The sequence below is a fragment of the Cheilinus undulatus genome, linkage group 3, assembly GCF_018320785.1.
Source record: "Cheilinus undulatus linkage group 3, ASM1832078v1, whole genome shotgun sequence".
Taxonomy (NCBI): Eukaryota; Metazoa; Chordata; class Actinopteri; order Labriformes; family Labridae; genus Cheilinus; species Cheilinus undulatus.
The window spans coordinates 40,207,265-40,228,809 of NC_054867.1; the positions used below are offsets into that span (position 1 = coordinate 40,207,265).

The 21,545-nt window shown below is 38.9% G+C and overlaps 1 protein-coding gene across 7 annotated transcripts in view; it reads left to right on the plus strand.

Moving 5' to 3' along the window:
• Positions 1-21,380, plus strand: part of tox2 (TOX high mobility group box family member 2) — a 235,417-nt gene extending 214,037 nt beyond the window's left edge. For all 7 annotated transcript variants that reach the window (XM_041783960.1, XM_041783956.1, XM_041783958.1 and 4 more), the window contains 4 exons: positions 7,400-7,480; positions 14,937-15,347; positions 15,433-15,581; positions 19,392-21,380. In XM_041783960.1, coding sequence (XP_041639894.1) covers positions 7,400-7,480; positions 14,937-15,347; positions 15,433-15,581; positions 19,392-19,434 — 684 coding nt within the window. In that variant the 3' untranslated portion in view covers positions 19,435-21,380. The remainder of the gene's footprint in view (positions 1-7,399; positions 7,481-14,936; positions 15,348-15,432; positions 15,582-19,391) is intronic.
• The last annotated feature ends 165 nt before the right edge of the window (positions 21,381-21,545 follow it).

Consider the following 21,545-nt stretch of genomic DNA (forward strand, 5'->3'; position numbering starts at 1 on the left):
AGCCCGCTGAGGCTACGGTTACATTTCAGGGCATTAAAAGTCGCTTTGTGTAGCTTCACAGAGGAGGGAAACAGCAGGAGTGGCTTAAATCTGTTACTTTCACTCTACTAATCACCCTATCAACATGTATGTAGCCATGTGAAGCATAGTAGATGTAAAAGCTTGATTATAGTTCTTTTATGGCTCTATCATAGTATTTTTTTTTTCCTATGTATAAGCCATAAAGGCAGTCTGTGGAGTGATTGTTAAATCACCACCAGGTAACTTCTCATGCATTCAAATGATGGTTGCTGCGATATAATGTGAAATAGTGCTCTACAAGCCAAGCTAATTTTTTAGGTCGTGGTCATGCAGATTTACAGGTCAGGCTAACCACACGTACAGTAAATACCTGACAGTGTTGTAACAGCATATGCAAACCGAGCCTTTGATTATGACTCTCATGCAGCTGCAGAGATGAATGAAAAGAGCTCTGGAGGGGCGGTTTGAGTCATTAGCAAACATCAAATATTTCAAAACATTTTGAAGCTTTTTTGGGGGGGGGTAACAAAGCAAGAGAGCTTGAGAGCATACATCAATCTGAAATGTAAGAATCCAAATACCTGACAGCACCCTGTCATAACTCACTCATCCCTTTTAGATATTTCAACCTCTAGGCCAGGTGGGAATTTTTAAAATAGGAAATATATGCTCACTTTTGTTTCAGAGTGCATTCTACTGACAAAAATCAGACATTTTTATTCACTGTGTGCCATTTCACCCAACAGTAACCCACCAATTCACCATTTAATTATATTGGGGTCTACTGTATTATAATTCGCCTGATATGAAGCCATTATTTGGCTTTTTGAATTGCTTGAACCTTGCTGTTGGGGCCGGGGTCCTATCTGGGGCCTTTTTTGATAGTCAAAGTCTGTTCTCAAGCTATTTTAGCCTCACTTGATCTCTTATTTACATCCAAAATACATGCTTTAAACCTTAAAATTTCTATTAGACTTGAATATTGTGATGAACAGAACAAGGACTAAATCTTGAGGCCCCCGGCAATCGCCTACCTCTACCTAATGGAAAATGACCTATGTTGGAGTAGTTTAAAACCATTTTGCTTCCTTTTGACTGCAGTATCTAGCATATGTATGGTAGGTTTAAAGTGGCTATAAAGCAGTTAAGTTGTTTCTAAGCATTTTATCATCTTTTATTTCATAGATTGTTACAAGCTAAGCTCTAAGAGACTCTTAGCCTTAGAATGAAGTGTATTAAAGAAAAGATTGGGTCAGAAGGGAGAAAGGACTGGTTTTCATGACAGGAGATACAAACTGGGCAAGCTCACCTACACGCCTCTGGCCTTATTTGCTCTGGATGGCACTGGCAATGTCTAGCTTTAGTTTTTTGCACCTTCATTTTTAGGTTCCTGCTGCTACGGATTAATTACTTTTGAACAAATTTAACTGTATTCAATACACATTATCATAAATGTATCTGTCCATATGCAGTTACATGCTCTCCCTGGACAGTCAAAGCATATTGCTTGACTAACCCAGGGAGCATTTTTTGAGCAGAGCCTACTCTGCCAAGTAAAACTTGCAATTAAATGGTTAAATGTGTGATGAGAGCATTCCTGAATGAACTGTATTATGGAGACAAGGTTCTATTAAAACCCTTTAATACTATAGTTGTCATTCTCAAAAGAATATAATCAACATGTTTTCCTTGCTGTATGTCAAGCTGCATAACAGCATGTATGTAAGGTGTGGAATGATGTGACAGAACCAGGAAAATAAAGTTTTATAAACCTTAAATGAGATAATTCTTCCCTGGTGTCCATAATGACAAGCCTTCATGGCAGTGCATCATATGAAAGAGCGATGTATCTCCTGCCTTTTAGATGTTATTTGTGAATTAGACATGCACCAAGTGCACCAAATCAGCCTTTCTGAATCTATCATTATCTTGTCCTAATGCAGTGAAAAGCATGTATATTGAAAGGAGTTAAAAGTTTGCCACCATCAGCACATTTCCCTGAATATTTCAGCAGTCAATTTAATTTTATTACAGGCTGACCTGTGCATATGGAACTGCATTAACATTTACTGCAGTTTAGAGCATTTCCTCCCTCCCAGCACATTTTCTATTTCATTTTACATTCCAGACCAGCAGACAAAGTCAAAGAGGTTTCTGTGTGTTTGTGGTAACAAATGATGGTGTGAAATGAATGGAAAACGAGACAGTCTGATGATCATGCGCAGACTCATATTTTTAGAATATCCAGTCAGGGCGCAGCCCATTGGGTGTCAAATAAAAGCACCTGTCTCCATGACAAAGTGCAGCCCATTCTCCTCCTCAGCCCCAGCCACCGACGTGCAAACCCCATCTAGCATGTGAGGGTTTTTTTTTCTCCCCCAAACCTACTTTATACGCCGGACTTTGGAGGCCGTCTGTCCCTTTTATTTGCAGTTAATTTTTGCCGCCTTCACCGGGGCTCTTCACCATGAATCTTCATTTCGCCGCTGACACCCTTGAATGTGAATTCCTCATTTCCTGTCCTTTTATTTATATCTGTTGCCTGGTGATTTGATCATGCTGGGAATACAAGATTAGCAATTGCCTTGTCCTTGGTTTTGCCTCAAGGACATCTGCTCCTGAAATGTTATTGTTTGTGCTTCTTAACCCTTAGAGTCCTGGCGTCTTTTTCACCTTAGCTTTCGCACTGAGGATCCTGCTCTCTCTCTCTAACCCTCTTCCTCTTAAATGCATTTGTCCTTCACAGTGTCACACAGAAACAGAAACAAAACCAACAAAAGGGCAATTCCACCATTAAGAAAAAATCCGCCCATTTATTGTGCTTTTTCATGGCTAATTTTTTGATTTGTTTGTGCACTCATGTGTTTAATCGAACGTGTCACCCTGCGAGACGCATAATTAACTGGAGGTAATGATGTCATTATGGAATGAAATGTAGTCCCCTGTCTGGGCAATAACGCTGTGATTGCTCTAATTATTCTGACTGACTAGCACTTTCACTTATTCCCGCACAACAAATGGATAAACTTGTTAAGTGTGCATTTACAGAGCAGAACCAATTCAGCTGCTGCATGTTAATACTCTGAAGAGATTAAAAATTCTGTCTTTGCTTTTAAATAACAGACTCATAACAGCAGGCTCAAGTGAAAAGCATTTAAAATGAAACTTTCCATTTTCAGCTTTAATCTCTATCTCTCCCTGCTCTTGATCTGTTGATGTAAATGTCGCTCTGCATTTTCTTCTCCCCCATCACGGCTGTCACGTCATGCTATAGGAGCGATGAGGTGTGCTCTATAATGTCACAGTCAGACCCTCTGGAGCCTCGCAGGAGCACCACAATGTAAACACAAGCCCTTCCCCTACATACTGCTTTGTTTTAACTAGAACGCAGCCCCTGTTTCCAATTACCTACCCTCAAACAGCAGAATTCACATAAACGCAATGAAGGCGGCATGTTTTATTGCTGTATTTTATTGAAGAAACGATCACAAGTTACATTGTTGTGATTTGTGTTCCTTTTTTGAGTCTTTTTTCCAGCTTCAGAGTGCGTTTTTTACCCCTCTTTTTACTCTGGTTGTTGTGTATTCTCCAGTGCCACTCTTGAGTTTGTGACAACAAAGTCTATTTTTCTCCTTTATTCATGTTTATGTTCATATTTTCTCTTTTATTAAGATGTTTTTTGAAAGCCTGCACGCTATACAGCGTTTTTTTTTTTTCTTAAATCCCGAAGGCCTTCGTTTTATGGTGTGAGATCAATGCGTTATTTGGGCTGTGTTATTCCTCAAGGTGACTGCACGTTAAAGCTGGCCCAGAAACACAAAAGAACATTTTTCTTGTTTTTGTTATTTAAGATTAAGATCAATTTTTGTGTTTTTTACAGCTGTAGGGAGGAACGGTGATAATGGAGTCAGGGAGGAGAGGAGGAGAGACTTGAGCTTTGGTTAATTGAGTCTGCTGTGTTGTTGTGTAATGTTTAAAGGACTGAAAGAAAGGAAAAGATGGTGACGCTTTGTTTGAACAGTGTGACTTGCACCCAACAGCACATGGATCCCGTCAATCCTGCGACCAGTCCACCAAAGAGCGCCACCTTTGTTCATGGGGCGCCTGATCAACACACTGAGCTAATTTCTGAATTATTTCTACTGTAGATAAAAACAATAATAATACGGTAGCTGTACAAAACAGAATGTTCTCTGAGGAACTTTCAGTTTATTTAATAGCCTCAAAACAGTCAATCTTTCTCTTAGCTCATCTTGTCCTGTGCTTGTGTAGTTAGTGTTTTAACCCAGTAGTTCGTCCTGTTGACAGTCTTATTTTTAATCATATCAATACCAGTCTGTTTCATAATCAGCTAATTTATACTAATAGTAGCTTTAAATGATTCAATGATAGAAAATGTCATGAAGGTCTACAAAGTGTCAATCCTGGGCCAAAACAAGCAATATACCAGCATGATTAATAATTTAAACTCATGCATATCTAAAGAACTATATACTATAATAATATTCCAAATATAGTTATGCAATTAGAGTGTTAATAAACAGAAAATACATTCAAAGTAACCTGCTCTGCTTCTCACTTAAACCCTAGCACTCACAGCTGTTTTTTAACCATTGTGTCTCTCCTGGACTTTTGGTCTTAAAAAGCTTGTAAAACATCAACCTTGTGCTGCACAGTCATGCTCTAAACATCATTTTCCTCAGGGCACTCTTGGCTTCAAGAAACTGTGTGTTGCAGCAATGTCACTTGAATTTTTAAAAATTTGTGGGACTGTAAAGACAAAGAAAAACTAACTGAAAATGAAAACTCAAAGATGTTAATGTATTGCAGTAAGCATTAATGATTAAGGGTTTTTTGGAACAAACTTGTTCTCCCATTTCTTCAGGACTAAAGAATTAAAAGATACTAATTCTGTGACAAAAAGTCTTCAAAAAAAAAGTCTTTTGGGAATTTGAGCCATTATTTAAAGTGCAGCGAGTCTGAGGGACAACTTACAGCCTCCTTGTGTCTATTTCTCTCTATTATGAGTCATTCAGGCTGTCTTCTTCAGTTTGCTAACTCCGTGCACATGTGCTGTTCAGCAAAGCATGAGAGCTGCTGAGAGCTTTAAATCATTGGCAAGAATCGACCAAAAAACAAAGCAAACTGAAATTCTATTTGTCCCTTACTATGAAATATGCAGTTGCTATGACAGATGCACAGGTGAGGAAATGTGTGACCATGCAAAGACTCAGCGAGCACAACTTTCACATCGAGATAGGACACCACAGACAAATTTGGGTCCAAAAACAGGAAAGACTGTGCACCCACTGCAGCCAATAGGAAAACAGAATTTGGAAACAGAGCTGCACTTTCTAACCAGACATGTTCTTTCCACTTTTTACCAGCAAACAAAAACAGTTCCCCAGCATGAACAACAAACAGAAACTTTCATATCTGCTGGGTGAAGTGCAACAGTGTGCAAATGCTGTAGCAAATTACATGAGCTGTTGTGACCAAAGAAGAACCTCAGTCACCACACGACCATGAACAGGACTGTCTGAGATAAATAAATAGATAGATAGATAGATAGATAGATAGATAGATAGATAGATAGATAGATAGAGCTATAAAAATAACTTTCCCTCCAAAATAACTGTTGTTAACATTAACACAGTCAAAATAATCAAAACGGAAAAATATTATAAAAGCCACAAAGAATGTTTCAGACTTCTTTATGAGGCTAAGTTTTTATTCTGCTTTAACCACTCAGTCTGCCTTCTGTATAAACTATCTTGTCTTTTTGTTGTTTTTTTGTGCAACATTTCCTACTACTCTACTCTCGTCTCCACCTTCTCTACTTTGCCTTTCTTCCCCCCTTCTTCCTCCTCCTCCTCCTCCTCCTCCGTGTCTGTGCGTTTTGGTCGTTGGGGTAATCACTCCCTTCAGTGTCAGCAGGGTGCGCCGTTATTGTCTCCTGTAATTAACTGGTTATCAAACAAGAACATTTCATTAAGGTACAATTAGGGGCTAATTCAGGCGGGACACCTCTGTGTCAGGATTACGATGGAGGCATATGCTCTCCCCTCGCAGCTTTGTTATTTTTAATTCATACTGACCTGCAGCCTCTGACGGCTTCAATTGCTAATGAATCCACTCACTTTGGAATAATTAGACATCCTTAGGCATGGTAATTTATTTAAAAGTATCCGTCGTTGCGCGAATCATTAGCTGTGTTAAATTAATTTGAAATTAAAGCTGCTGGGAGTAGTTTGGGGTTCATTAAAGAGGCAGCCGCGGCTCTATCAATATTTAAGAGGTTAGGGGTAAGGTTGCCACTGTTTTGTTTGGGATTTTTTCCAGGATTTATCTGCTTTTACCCAAAAAGTCAGTCGTGTTTTTGTGTTTTTTTCAATTTAGTCTCACTCCAAAGTGTGTGAATGCATCTCATGGAGAGGAAATAATAAAAATATTGTAAATAGGGATGAGTGAGAGGATAAACATCAGCTGTTTGAGCAAGAGATTGTATCCGTCTTCATCCCGGTTTGTTTGCTGTTCGGCGTGTATGTCTGTTTGTTTATTGACTGTATGTGTTAGCAGCTGCCAGCCTATGTGCATTTGGCAACACATGAATGCTTAATGGTTATTCTAGCCCACCTCTTTGAAAGAAATGACCCCCCGTCCATGCATCCACAGACTCTCTCTCTCTCTCTCACTGAGGATCAGTAATTACCTGCTGGATTCACAAACACACATTATTCGCTCCTATTAAGAGAGAGAAGAGCCCAGATCTGAGTCTTCCTTGTCGATTTAAGGCTGGACTTTCTGACTTGTTTTCCCCGCATCAAAAAGGCAGTGGCAGCTATAAAGAGGCCATGAGTGACATGTGATGACATTAACTCGAATTCCCTGTCTTAACGCATCATTTGAGGTTCATTCAGAAGGCTGGAGATTGCCTCTTTCCTAATGCTGTTTTGAATCCTTTTATTTTTTCTGCCTTTCTCGTCTGAATGATTTGCAGGGACATCAGCTCTGATTAAGGGATGAGCAACAGCCCTAATAGAGGAAAAAGGCTGAAAAATCACAAACAGCTTCTTATTTTGCTCTAAAATGTTGCATTTTCTCTTTTCTGTGCACAAGCTTTCTGGCACGTTTTGAGGAAATAAATGATTCAAATGCAGCAACATCATGCAAATGGTCAAATCTTGTCCCTTGATAACTGTGCAATGCATTTTGTATGTTTCTTTTTTCATCTCAGAGCACACCTCCAGGTCACACAATCGCACCACAACTCCCCAAATCTCATCCACATCAGTCAGAGTGGACCGAGGGGTCATTTTAGCCTTTGGCATCACCTTGTAATCAATCGTTGTTGTTGTTGTTGTGTTTGCTCCTGCAGAGCTACAAGAGGAAAACAGAGGCTGCTAAGAAGGAGTACCTGAAAGCCCTCGCCGCCTACAGAGCCAGTCTGGTTTCCAAGGTAACCACGGGGGTCACGTCTTTGATATACATGGGTCAGCGGCGATATAAGGGATGATAAATTAGACAGAATTCCTCTCAGTCTTATTCCAAGGATGGGGTCCACTTGCTGCAAGGAAGGGTTAGCGTGTTTGTGCATATGTGTGTGCATGAGTGCATGGTTGGTGTGTGCTCAGAGGAGAACAGTGAAAATTAGGCCTCAAACACACCCCCATTTACAACCCGTGGAGGATTGAGGACTAACAGTACACATTTATGTGTTTGTGCGTGTAGGAGTGGACATTATGTGTATCATTTACTCCTCTCCTGTTGTGTTTGTCCTCCCTGATAGGCTGCTAATGTGCTCATGATACCTCATGAGTTTTAAACTCTGAATGGACACTTCTAAAAAATAAGAGCATTAGATACATGGTGGGGAAAAATGTAACACCTGCTGATGTAATAACAGCCCATACATGTGATTAATTTAACAAGCATGTAATAGCAGTTGCATATGACAGAGGAAATGTGAAATATCCTGAGTTTTATTTTCTAACAAAGCAAAGAATATTATATGTTTTATCTGCTTTAGTTAAAAGTCTCCAATTGAAGTGTCGTCCCTCTTTGTGCCCTTCAAAGCCCATTAGATGACATCCGTATGGTTTCTCTTTAAAACCACATGCATGCATCCATTATGCACGCACCTCACTAACTCACTCATGTGTCTTCATAAAAATAAAATGTGCTTGAAATGGTCAAAAACTTACAACAAAAATTACCATAGGGATATTTTTTTTATTTTCATATTTTCTCTTTTGGGAAATTACATACTGAAAATTGGGTTGTTACAATTTAGACTGGTAAAGATTTGCACCCTCCTACAAACAAACCACAATAGCTTTTACATATCAAGAAATTACATGTTCCATCTGTAGCAGGCAACTGCAATACATTGTTAGAAAATATTATACATTTGCAGGAATACTACATTCAAAGATGCAGATCACAGACATATGCAATAGTTTTCCAATACCCCTAAGGCTCAGACTACACAGCAAACCATGCAGCTCAAACCTTGACCTATCTGGGCCAACAGCCTGGCCTAACTACAAGATCCCGACCGCTCATCGTATGCTGACTTTACCCCACTGTCTCCACAACTGTGTGCAAGGTCACAGGTCGTCAGGTGGGGCAGGTCAAAAAGTGCTAGTCACTCAACAGCAGAAGCGCTCTTTTGCTTGTAAAAGAAGAAAACAACAAACAAGTTATGGATATTATGGATGCATCAGGAAGGACAATATGGACTTGCTCTCCTTCAGACAAAACTTAAGGTTTGCATGTGGTAATGTAAATAGAATACAATGTACACATTAGTCCCCCAGAGGAGAAAAAGTAGGGACTCTGGTAAATGATGATGCAAAGATAAGGAGCAAATGCTCTCCTGTTGATCAGAGTCAGCATAAATCATTGACGCCAAACTAGACGACAAAGCAAGAAAACTTTTGATATCCTGGTCTCATCTGGTCGTGGTCGTAGGGCGTTGATGCCTCGTTAATTATGTCACACTACAAGAATACCAGACATGCAAAATCTTGCCCAAGGGTTGAGCTGCAATGTTGCAGTCAGGCCAAAATCTGGCTGGATATGTGTAGTCTGATCCAACTTTAAGATGTAGTATTTCAGAGTTTTGGTACTTTTTTATTCTATTTATGATTTAAATGCACACTATGTAAAATTCCTCCACCAGAGGGCTCTCAACCAAAACAACAACACAACAGGAAGAGTCGAACCAGCTCTGCTGTTTACTTCTTGTTTTGAATTGAGGACTCTGTTCAGTAAAAAAATGGCCCCTCGTTCATAGATTTCTCACCATGAGGGAGAAATGCACCGTTGCACCAGCTGTGCATTAGTTCGAACGTAGCCTAGTTTGAATGTAAGTTCTTGACAGAGTTTACGCTCTCCTGACATCTAAGGTGATGCACCAGCAAAGATAGTTTCAGTGTAGGCTTAAGTCACCAGAGCAAAATGCCTTGTCATGTTTTTCATCCATATTTGACTCTTTACCAGGATTAACAGCAGTTAGCAGAAGTCATTTTTAGTTGTTAGCACCTGTAACAAACAATGTGTTAAAAAATGCTTTTCAGTGATTGGTTAATTTAAGTGGACACGTCATATCTGCAACTATATTTTTAATTTGGATGTACTAGTTAAGATCAGCCTTACATCTCTGTGGTGAAACCGAACAGCGACACAGCTTTAGTTATAACTTTGTTAGCCTCAGTGTAGAGTTTAGTGTGAACTTTATGACACAACTTTAGATGGATCTTGCACATAGCTGGTGCAACCGCTACTGGTCCTTTGGAAGCAACCTGAGAATGTATGCATGTGCGCACCCTGAAAATGTGCATTTTCAGGTCACAGAGGTCACTTCCAAAGGACCAGGACATGCCTTTATTGGTGCATTTCTCCCTCACAAACTGCTTGCGCCGTCTCACCCTGTCGAGAATTGTCTAAACTGGGCTTAAAAGAAGCTAGCAATACATCTTTGATGATAGAAACTCTGATGTAAAGTTAGTTTAGTTTTTGTTATGGTGACTAAAATATGACTAAAATGTGAGGGATGTAAACGTTGGCATTCAAAATCCATTATATCCCTCCACTGAGTGTATAATCAGTGATGACATAAGAAAGGAATGGAGCAGTCAGTGTGTTTCAGTATTTACTTCAGTATGTTTTAAAGCAATTTAAGGTTTGACAGTGCATTAATTAGAGTGTTTTACCTTATATTAATTTTAGAATATGGCAAATAAAGTGTGTTGAAGTCAGGACTTTTTATCAAAAACTGGTCCAAAATGTTTTTCTGTTTCTTCGGCTAAAACATTTGAGTGAAAATGACTAAACTATAAACTTAAAGGCAGCTTGATCTAAAGGGGGTGTAACAGCACTGTGTATGTTTTACAGCAGCACAGTCACACTCAGATACCTTCTATGGGTAAAGATAGTTTCTTGAGTTAAAATAACAGAGATAGTGATTATTAGCCTGTTAATGGATATTTCCATTATGCGTTAGCATTGAGCTAATGACAATAGAAGTATATCCTGCTCAAAGCTAAAGTGCACCACCCCCTGGAGAACAAAGCACAGCCACCACTATGAAAGAATGACACTTCACAAAAGTACCATTCTGTCTTACATCTGCACTGTTTGTGCTACTAAAAACATGGCTGTCTAAGTCTGCTGGTGCAGCTTCTTCCAGTTTTTTCTGCATTGTTTCTGAACACAAGTCTAAATTGCATTAGCATATACCAGGCTCCTCCTCTTCTCCTTCTCCCCCGTACTCCCTCCCCTCGTCCTCCTTCCTCCCCTCTCCTCCCTTTCCCCTCCACCGAGCAACACACTTCCTCTCACGCTCATGGGCCGAAAACAAGCACCTTGATTAAGGCATGAATAGTTAATTCATCAGCCTCTTCACTGTGGCATACTTTCAACTAAAAAGACTATTCTCATCTCTTGTCTTTGCTGCAATTACACATTCATGTCAGAGCTCCTATACAGAGGCTTGATTGATACTATATGTTGGTGGATTGCCAGTCAAAAAAACTAAAACTGGCAAAAATAAAACCTGCAACCCCCCCTTCCCAACCCGAACCCACACACCCCCCTCACTCATTCAGGACCAGGCAATCTGAATGCAGGGCTGAATCTCATGATTCAACGCGACTCTCTTTTTTTAATTACCAATGAAGGAGTCTTTTCAAAGTGGATTGGGGTGGGTGGAATTGGAGGTAATTGGAGGATCATTTGAAGGATTCACATCTTCAGCGTGCACCTGTTGCCTTTTTGTTTTTGTGACGCACGTCGGTTTGTTTGGGAGAAGAAGAAAAACACAAAAGTCTGATTGCTCCTCTCTGTATGCCATGGCACTTCTCATGTATGCATTTGAATCCAAAATCTCCTGAGTACAGAATATGATTTAAAAAAAAGCCTAATTTAAAAACTTTTTCTTAGATTTTAAGACTTTGTGCATACTCATAAAGTCTAATTTGAAAAATTTAAGAAATATAAATCGCTTAACTGTGACACAACCTTTAAAATAAAATACTGCTCCACAAATCACGACCATCGTTTCCCTCTTCCTCCACGCCGTTTCTTCAGTATTTCATTTTCCACTTGACCCTGCAAATGTGCCTGTCCCTCTCTTTTATCCATCCCTCTATCCCGTCCCATTGATTATTTCAGGGCTTCAGAGGGATGGATGTGAGCTATTACTAAATAGCAGACCACCACACATCACTCCAGCTGCTCTGACAGCTAATGAGAAACACTGGGTGTATTTCATACAAACACCACCCCATGTGTGTGTGTAGAATAAATGTGTACTATCTGTATGTGTGGTTTTGTGTTTGTGTGAGGTACACAAAATGAAGAAAAGGAACACAGCAGTGACCTTTTGAAGCATTAGCCATGACTGCTAAACATAACAGTACTTAAATTAATGAATAATGTGGAATTAGTGAATGATAGACCGAATTTTTAAAGCACATTTCCTGTTCATCTTCATCCAGACATTATTGATCCCCATGAGGACAATTTATTGTGGGCTTATTTAGTTTTTAAAATATTTTTAATCAGAGCTACATAGTGCTTAATTCTTTTCATTGAGCTGTTTGAATAAATGTCTTTGAGTCTGAATTTTCAGATGACAGCTGCTCTTTTTCTTATGCTTAAATGTTCTCTTACTTCCTCTGAGAGGTTTCTCTTAAAGGGTTTGAGTTTGCACAGAGAATCATTGGATAGTTTTGATTTCCAGCTACTGACAGATTTATCAGCAACTCGGTTATTCAAAGTTTACGTGTTAACATGTATAGTTTTCATATCTTACATATTACAAAGAAAAATATACTGATAGTGAAATAGTATTCATTTTTAACAATATGAGTACTGTCAATCTTTAGTTTTACTTCTTTAGTGCAAGACTCAAAGAGCATATTCATCCTAACCTTCTTAATCCAAAAATGTTTATCTTTAAAGCACCAAATCTTTAAAAATGTCCCCTCAGGTCTCTTCGCAAAATGAGCCGCACAAGACTTTGCTCTTTGTCAAAAAGTAAACACTTTATCAAATAGATCCAATTAACAGCTTTGTCAAATTGCAGTCTGATTAGTGTTAAGCCCCAAAAATTACTATGCATATCAAAAATGTGAATATCCTCCTGAATACTTGATGAGGCTTTCCTTTGTTAGATTATACTATTATATCCGATTTATAGATCAAACACTTCAAAAGAACATTAAAAGCATGATCACTTAACACAACACTACACAATACATATGACACAGTAAAATACCATACTATAACATAGCATACAATATTGAGATGGTAGTGTTGCACTCAAGACCACACTATCCGAGACCAAGACAAGACCAAGACTTTTTGGGGTCGAGACTGAGTCAAGGCCGAGATCGAGACAAGACCGGGACTATACAATTCAGTTTAAAAAAAAAACATGACAAGGTTGAACAGTTAAAGAGCATTATCTCTTTAATTTTAATTTTCTTTATAATAAATCTGACAGATAAAAACAAAGTGTCTGCAACTCTTTTATAGCACAACGTGCAAAAATCTCAAATCTTAACAAATTTGTTCAACTAGCTGTTGTAAAAAATAAATCCTTGTATGTAGGCTATTTAAAAGCCACTGAAAGGTCTGCAGTCATTGTAAATATCTGAAAAGGAGATGCTTATCTAGATTTGTCAGGTGAATGACGCCTAAAATAAGTGTTCAGAGGTATTTCTGACTAGAAATAAGATGGACTGGGGCGCAGCTGGCCAAGTGGTTTAAGGCGTGCCCCATGTTCACGGACAGCCTGTGTTCAAATCCGGCCTGAGGCCCTTTACCGCATGTTTCACCCCCCGCTCTTATCCTGGTTTCCGACTCTATCCACTGTCCTCCTCTATCAAAATAAAGGCACAAAAATGCCCCAAATAAATCTTAAAAATAAAAAACAATAATAACGAAGACATTCAAAATGTGGTCTTAAGAACGTTTTCGAGTCAACACTACGAGATGATACAAGTCACAATACAATATATGATATGATACAGAATGATTAATACAACATGCCAAACAAGACATGACACAACAAAGTGTGACACAAGATGATACAATATGATGTGGTACAGTGTGTTAGATATAATACAGCATGTTACAATTCTTTTGAACAAGACAACACAACACCTTACCTTTTGAAACAGAATGATACAGTACAATACTGTACGGTATAATACAACATGACAAGATACAACACAATGTGGCAGTTTGATACATTAAGAAATAATGCGATAGAATTCAAAACAATGGGATAGGGCAGAATACAGTAGAATGGAATGCAGCAAGATATGACACAGCACAACATGATACATTACAGTATGCTGCAATATGATATGATATGATACGATACAATATGGTACAATTCTTCAAGATATAGTTCAGTGTAGTAAAATATCATACAGGTCGGTATGATAAGGTATGATATGGTATCATACTGCATGTTCCCATACACTTCCATGCAATAAGATATGGTATGGTAAGATACAATATGATTCAAAATAGTATGATGCATAGTGAGAAGTTATACATAAGACTGGATACAGTATGATATGATGCCATATAGACAGTAGGATACAACATGATACAATGCAATGCAATAGGATACAATACAATATGATACAACTGATATGATACAATGGGATATGATATGATAGAATGCAATGCAATATGATACAATGGGATATGATGCAAAACAGTGACATATGATACAATATAATACAATATGATAAAATGCGATATGATGCATAACAGAAGGAAATTACACAATAAAATTGGATATGATCCGATGCAGTATGATATGAAAGGATATGATACGTTATAATGTGGCACGATACAATACAATATAATATGATACAATACGATGCAATATGGCTCAATATGCTAAGATGTAATGTGGTGGAATGTAAAGCAGTTAAATTAGTCTTGGATACAATTGCTTTACACTGTCCATAAACATTTTTTGTTGTAAATAAATTACATAACTGATTAAAATCTCTTAATTTATTTATCTTTTCTTTAAAAGATAAATACTTATGACTTATGTTTCTAATTCTGGGAATTGTTTTTAAGTGTTAAAGATTACTAATTTTAGTAAGTCATACTAGTTTAGTAAGTTAGTAAGTTTTAGTCTATTCTTTTAGTTTAGATATGTTATGATGTGATACAGTTCAAAATGATTGGACATATTTACAGTATAGTTTTGCATGATAGTTTTCAAACAGGAAAGATTTTTGTGGGCTAACGAGCCTGGTTTGCCACGTCATTAAAAACTACCTTTATTGCACTATAATGACAAAATAAGACTAACGGTTGGTTTGAAGTTTTATGTAACAAGTGTCATTGTTGACTTTTCCTCCTTCCTTTTTCAGACATATAATGACCCTGTGGAGACAAAAAATGCCCAAACAAGCCAGGCCTCTCCTCACATGATGCCAGCTAACCCGCCCCTGTACAGCGTGCCACCTCCTCCCCAGCCGTCGTCGCCCTACCTGGGACCGGGGGCCTTCCCTCTCACCGACCTGCAGAGCTACGCTGGACACGCCCCTCGCCACACACTGTCGCAGACGCTCAGCCAATCGCAGATGCTGCCCAGCATTAGTGCCTCTCCCCCCTCCTCCTTCCAGATCAGCCCCCCTCTGCACCCCCACCAGCAGCTCTCCCTGCACCAGAGCTCGCTCCTCAACCAGCCTGTCCGCATGCAGCAGGTCCAGTCCCAGCCAATCATCTCTCACCAGATGGGGCTGCAGGCCTCTCTTCACTCCCCTCCTCCTGGGCAGCAGGTAGAGACACAAACTGAGACATACCTGCTTCTGTCAGAAAGTTTATTCTTTAAAATATAAGCTTTATATTCTGTCTTTTCCTCAGGGTTTTTCCCACCTTCAGTCAGAGTATCAGAAGAGCATTGGGGGTTCCCAGTCTCCAGGAGCTTCTGGCCCTGGTCCAGGACCGGGAGTGGCTCAGAGCCATGACTGGGACAGTGAATACTGCAATCGGGAGTGTGGCAACCACTGCAGGTCAGTGAGAGCAGAGGACACAGTCTGATATACTTCCCACACTCAATAATCCACCTTAACAGTTTATTACTTTAATGAGTTTTGGGACATAGTCAGATAAATTAACTTCAGCCATTTTGACATTTTATTTTTGCCTTTTAACATTATCAAGTAAAAATCTCCAGGGCTGAAAATGAGGCAGACTTCAAAAACTGCAGTTTCTTGAATTGTCAGTGGGGGCTGACTCAACAAGTGAGTCAATCTCCATAAATGCCAATATTAAAGCATAATATCATAGCATATAGTATTAAAATATAAAGCATGTAGAAGGGGTTGGACTTTGGGCAATATAGACTTAGTTTTAGTGACCTCATCTGTTGGTTATGAAGACTTGAAATACCCAAAAACTGCAGTTCCTTTAATGGCCACTCGAGGCTGGCTCCAAAAGTGAATAGATTCCCATAAACTCCCATAAAAAATCCTCAACATTGCTGCATGCAGTATTAAAATATCAAGCCTGTAAATGGGGAATATACTTTAGGAAATAGATTTGTTATCTCAGTTACCTCACCTGTTGGTTATTAAGGAGGCATTTTAAAGCCAGATGATGGTTGAAACTAGGAATGTTCCGATACCATTTTTTTCCTCCCCGATATGATTCTGATACCAAAGTGTTGGGTATCAGCCGAGTACTGATCCGAGACCAGTGTGAACTTTCTGGACTAACTGTGCAGACTAGCAAATTATTTTAGATTTGTATTTGAATCAACAAATAGAATCACAATGTACAGCATCTCTGTGACCCTAAAATTGTTTTTCTGCAACTTCACTCACTGTGCAAAAGTGAGTAATGCCCAAGGGCATTCTAGGAACATTATGTAGATTAGGGGTGATTGTCAATTAATCTGAGTGCAATTACAAAAAATGCTTAGAGTGACAGAGTACAGTTAACTTTAAACAAAAAGTGTGTTTTATCAACTCAACAGAGCTGACATTTTTGATTTCTAAGTTAACGAAGCTCATATTTTACTACCTTTTACTGTTCAGCCTACATTGTGAATCAAGAAGGTGACACAAAGTCACTGCCACCTTACAGTATGTAAGGTCCCAGTGGCTTTTGACCTCTGAAACCTGATCAGTTTACCCCCAGATCCAAGTCTAACTTTGTGCCAGATTTGATAAAAATCCTACTATACATTCTTAAATGATTGTACTCACAAGATTAGGGGTCACAGTGACCCTTGACCTTGAATCCCTTAAATGCAATCACATCAATCCTCAGTCAGAGTGGACATTTTGTGCAACGTTTGAAGAAACTTGCTGAAAGCATTCTTGAGATATTGGGTTCTTAAGTAATGGACAAAGTTGACACCCAGTGACCTCCAAATTCTAGTATATTTAAATCAGAGTGAACATTTGGGGTACGTTTAGAGAAAAACCCTGAAAGATGTTGAGATATCGCATTCATAATAATCATATGGATGGATAAAAAACCTGAAAGCATAATGCCTCCAGCCTTGGCTGTCACCAGTGAGGAGGCACAGAAATATTTTGTGAAGTAAAAAGATATCAAGACTGCATGACTCCATGTTGACCTTTAATTTAAGTTTTTCAGGGTGAAGCTGCCTCATAAATACAGTCCAATCATGAATATAAAAACCTTTAGAAATAAGCATATATAGTCTCATGTCAGACGTGCCTCTGGCTGCTTTCACAATATAAGTGTTGAAAATTGTCAGCTCTGTTCTGGTGAGACAGAGGAGACAGCTGGAGAGGTAATGGTGAGATAATAGAGCTTGTCATGTGTTTGTCAGACAGCAGTAAAAAAAATAACAGATGTTCCTAACACAAGTTTTTTACTGATGTTGTTGATAGTCCTGCAGCAATGGAAGGTAAACTAAGCTTACACTGTTTATGTGCCAGAGTGTGGTGAAGTGTTTTGTTTATTTACTGGGTTTGATTAAAGCAAAGTATAAGTTGAGAAAATGGTTGGTTCTGCTTAAAATGCAACAATCAGGGAATGGAAAACAACTGCAATCAGAAGAAATATAATGCATACTTCTATTCTTTACTGTGTCTCTGCCCACATCTAAAGCCTGACCAGCAATTAACATTCTTTAATACCTGAAAAGATGTTAACAATATGAGACCCACTCATGGTGACATTTAATAGATTTCACAGTTTTGTTCCTATAGTTTGTAGAGAAAATAATTACCAAAACAGCACACCCGACAGAGTTCAATAATGAATACTACTGGACTAGCATTAGCATAACCTTGCCTGTCGTGACTGAAAATGGGAATAAAGTTGTATTTTTGACTGTGCCAGGTTATACCTGCATATAACCTCTAAAGCACAGACATGTAGATGCCAATCTGGAATGAGGTTCAAAGGCTAACTGTGCTAGCACTACTACTGTGAGCCGCACTCTGCTTGCTTTTTTGGGCTCTTTTGCCTTTTTGTTGTGATAGGACAGCAGAAAAAATTAGGAAACATGGGGAGAGAGTCGGGGGAAGACATGCACCAAATAGCACTGAGGCTGGTAATCGATTCCCGTGACCAGTGTATTGAGGCCTGCAGCCTCTATATATACTAAACCGGCACCCACACTCTCCTTGTTTTGAGTTTGATTAAATTAGACATTATTCACCTTACGACATCCCAAATGCCCGTTTCAGACTGGGTGCATGTTTGCTGTGTGACGACTGTAGCGCATGCCTATTCCATGTTCTTAATACCAAGTGAATGTGTGTTGGCAGCATCTAACTGCTGTCAGCCCTGTCTTTCTTCAAAAGTTTTACCCCAATAAATCTCCTACAAGTGACTTGATTGTGGCATAATTTAACTGGTAAAATTTCCTAAAAAAAAAAAAAAAAGAAAAGCACATGGTTCAAACAAAGTGAATTTCTCCACATAAAACAGGGCTTTACTTTGAAAAGCACAAAATAGAGCGCTAAAGCAACAGTTGAAGTTTAGGGTACAACTATATTAGACAAGCACATTTGAGGTTGTGGCCTGCCTTTATCAAGATCATCAAAAATGACATTGCAAATATATTCCACAAATGTGGACATGCATATCTGATAGTGCTGTGCAATTTGGGAATAATGTGTGATTGCAATTATACTGGACATTATTGCAATTACAATATAATACAAAAAATGGTATCATGAGTCTACTTGCTTGGTTATTAAGGAAAATGCATTGAATAATGTATGATTTAAGAGTGTGTTTCTCAGCTTAAAACATACACTTAGCATAAGACAAAATCAAACAAAATCGCTTTTACAGTTTATTTTCCTAAAAAAAAATTGCAATTGCAATTGGTATCCAATTATTTGTGCAGCACTAATGTACACTAAAACAAGGTAAATGTGTTTCCCCTATTTCCTGGTCTATTTTGGCTGAGAGGCATGCACGACTTGCAGAAAATGTAGGCAAGCCTTCTTTTGTCTTGATTCTTAGCCCAGTAGATGTGGGATTCATGCATGCAGTCAGAAAGGCCAGACTTGTTAACATGCACCCCAAATGACAATCAAGCCATGATGCAATTGACACGCAGTTGTCATGCACCCTGGCTGGAGTGGCTGAAAGTTTAATGCATATGAAAAATAGCAAGGAACACTACTTGTTACTGCAAATACTGTAGAGTTACCGTTCCAGGCCTGCACATAACACGCCTCACATCTCAGGAAAATCTGGCCAAGTAGTCTCTACAACCATCAAAAAACCAGGACCTGTTTGGGTGAATCTGACCCATAATCTGCCTGATTATCTTGTTTTGTGTTCTCCACTTAACCTGTGCTTCTGTTTTTGTGTTTTCTCACCAGTGGCAGCATGATTGGCAGGGACAAGCCCCTCTACCTCACCTGAAAACTGAAGATCATGCTCTGTCGACAAATACGACACTGAGGAGTCTACTCTCACCCCTCTAATTCCCCCCACCCGATCGCCCTCACCCATATCGACCCCCCTCGACCTTCTTCTGATGCACACACTTACATACAGTTCACACCTAACATACACTGACACACATGCACACATACATAATCCACCTCCCAGGCACCACCACCACCACCACCACCTTTCTTTGTCAATGTAATTATGATTTCTCTGGGTTTCTAGAAGAACTTGTGAGCAGAGATTCTTTTGACTAGATGACTGCTGTCTGTACCACTTCATGTATTAGCAGTCCTCTTGCTGTTGAAAAATTTGCCAAGCACTTATGAACCCCCCCTCCCTCCCCTCTCTCCCCCTTTGTCTCCCCTCTTGAGTTGTGTTTCTGCAACCTCTCTTAATGCAGGCAGGGCCGAAGAGCTCTCCTCTTCATCAGAGTCCCCTCAGGGGCCCCATCCAGCTTTAATTAGAATGAGAAGAAACAAAAATACTCTTCCTCTTCTTTAATCATTTCCATTTCCTTTTTGTTGTTGTTGTTGTTGCTGTTTTATTTATTTCTGGCTTGCTAAATTGTTCTTTTTTTCTTTTATTTTGCCAACAAGCGTCGGGCCCTGTACTGTAGAAAATATTAACTTCTAGTAGGCTCCACGCAGGCTTAGATGTTATGGTAGCTTTGCTTAAGGGCCTGTAAATGAATACAAAAGGCTTGGGTTTGGGACGAGAAACAAAACAAAAAGATTTTTTTTAATATTAAAGACCTGTCGGGGTCTGCTGAGCTGTCACAGTGTGATTGTAAATATCACTTTTATGGGATCAAATTGGGAATTGGAAGTCCAGATAGATTTGTTTCTTCTTTAATATTACATGTAAGTCATTCTGTGTGCGTGTGCGTGTCTGGACGTTCGAATGTAGCCCATTCATGACGTGTGCAGCTGAGCGTGCACGCTCCCACGTGCACGTTTACTCACATCGGCGGCGTAGTGTCGAGTCTTTCTCGTGAATTTTAACAGCCCTGTGCAGCTGGATTTCAGAGGAGTATTTCACACTCTCGTTCTTGCATTAAATCTGTGCTCACTGGTGTGTTTTTTTCCAATAAAGTTCAATCTAAAACTGAATACACAATATGTGTCCTGCAGATCATTAAATGGAAAGAGCCAGGTGAGAGATGAGGAGGGAAAAAAGAGAGAAATGCGCTGAGATAAATGAGATATAATGCTGCAGGTGGGGAAAAAAAAGAAAAAGATATTGCCTCAAATTCCTCCCCCCCTCCTCCACCCTCCCTCCCCTCCTCCCTTATTTCTTATTTCGTCTGACCATAATGTCAATTCCTGTCTCCTCGACATGCAGAAGTGAAGTAATGAAATATGTGAATGGAGCCATCACATCCACATGACGGTGATTTTTTTAATATAAGTTTCTAGTTGGTGTTTGGTTGTGTTGATCTCATCTTTTTAACTCTTTTGTGTGATTAACAGAAATGCATTTTTGCTGACAAAGACATCTGTATTTATCTCTTTACTGTAGCAGCATTTCAGTTTTAGTTGTTACAGGACTTTAACATTTTAAGTTGTGTAAAAAAGAAAAAAAGAAATGAAAAACAACCTGCCAATTGTAGTTATTTTATTTGTAAAGCCAGTAATGATAAATATTTTAAATGGTTATCAATATATTGTTTTTTCCTCGCTATAGTTGCCCATCAGCCATTGGACAGGTTTTCTTATTTATGAGAAATTGGATCACATTTTGCTTCTTAAAATGGAGTTGTATTTTTATTCTAATTTTGTTGTTTTTTTCCCTCTGGTTTGATAAAGATAAATGATGACCACATTTTTTCTTTGTTTTTTACATTTTTGATGCTGCTCCTCTTTTTTTTCCTTGCCAGCAGCATCTGTTTGTGTCACAATGCTTCTTTTATTTTAAACCTGCATAATAAAAAAGTTTAAAAGTGAGCATGTGTTCATGTCCAAATTTGTCCCCTTCTTAATCAGACAATCACACCTTTTTTTAAGACATGATCAAATCCACTCATACCCCCTTGTTGCAGTGTTTTTTTAAACAATTTGCAGGGTCATATTTGTGGTCCGTGT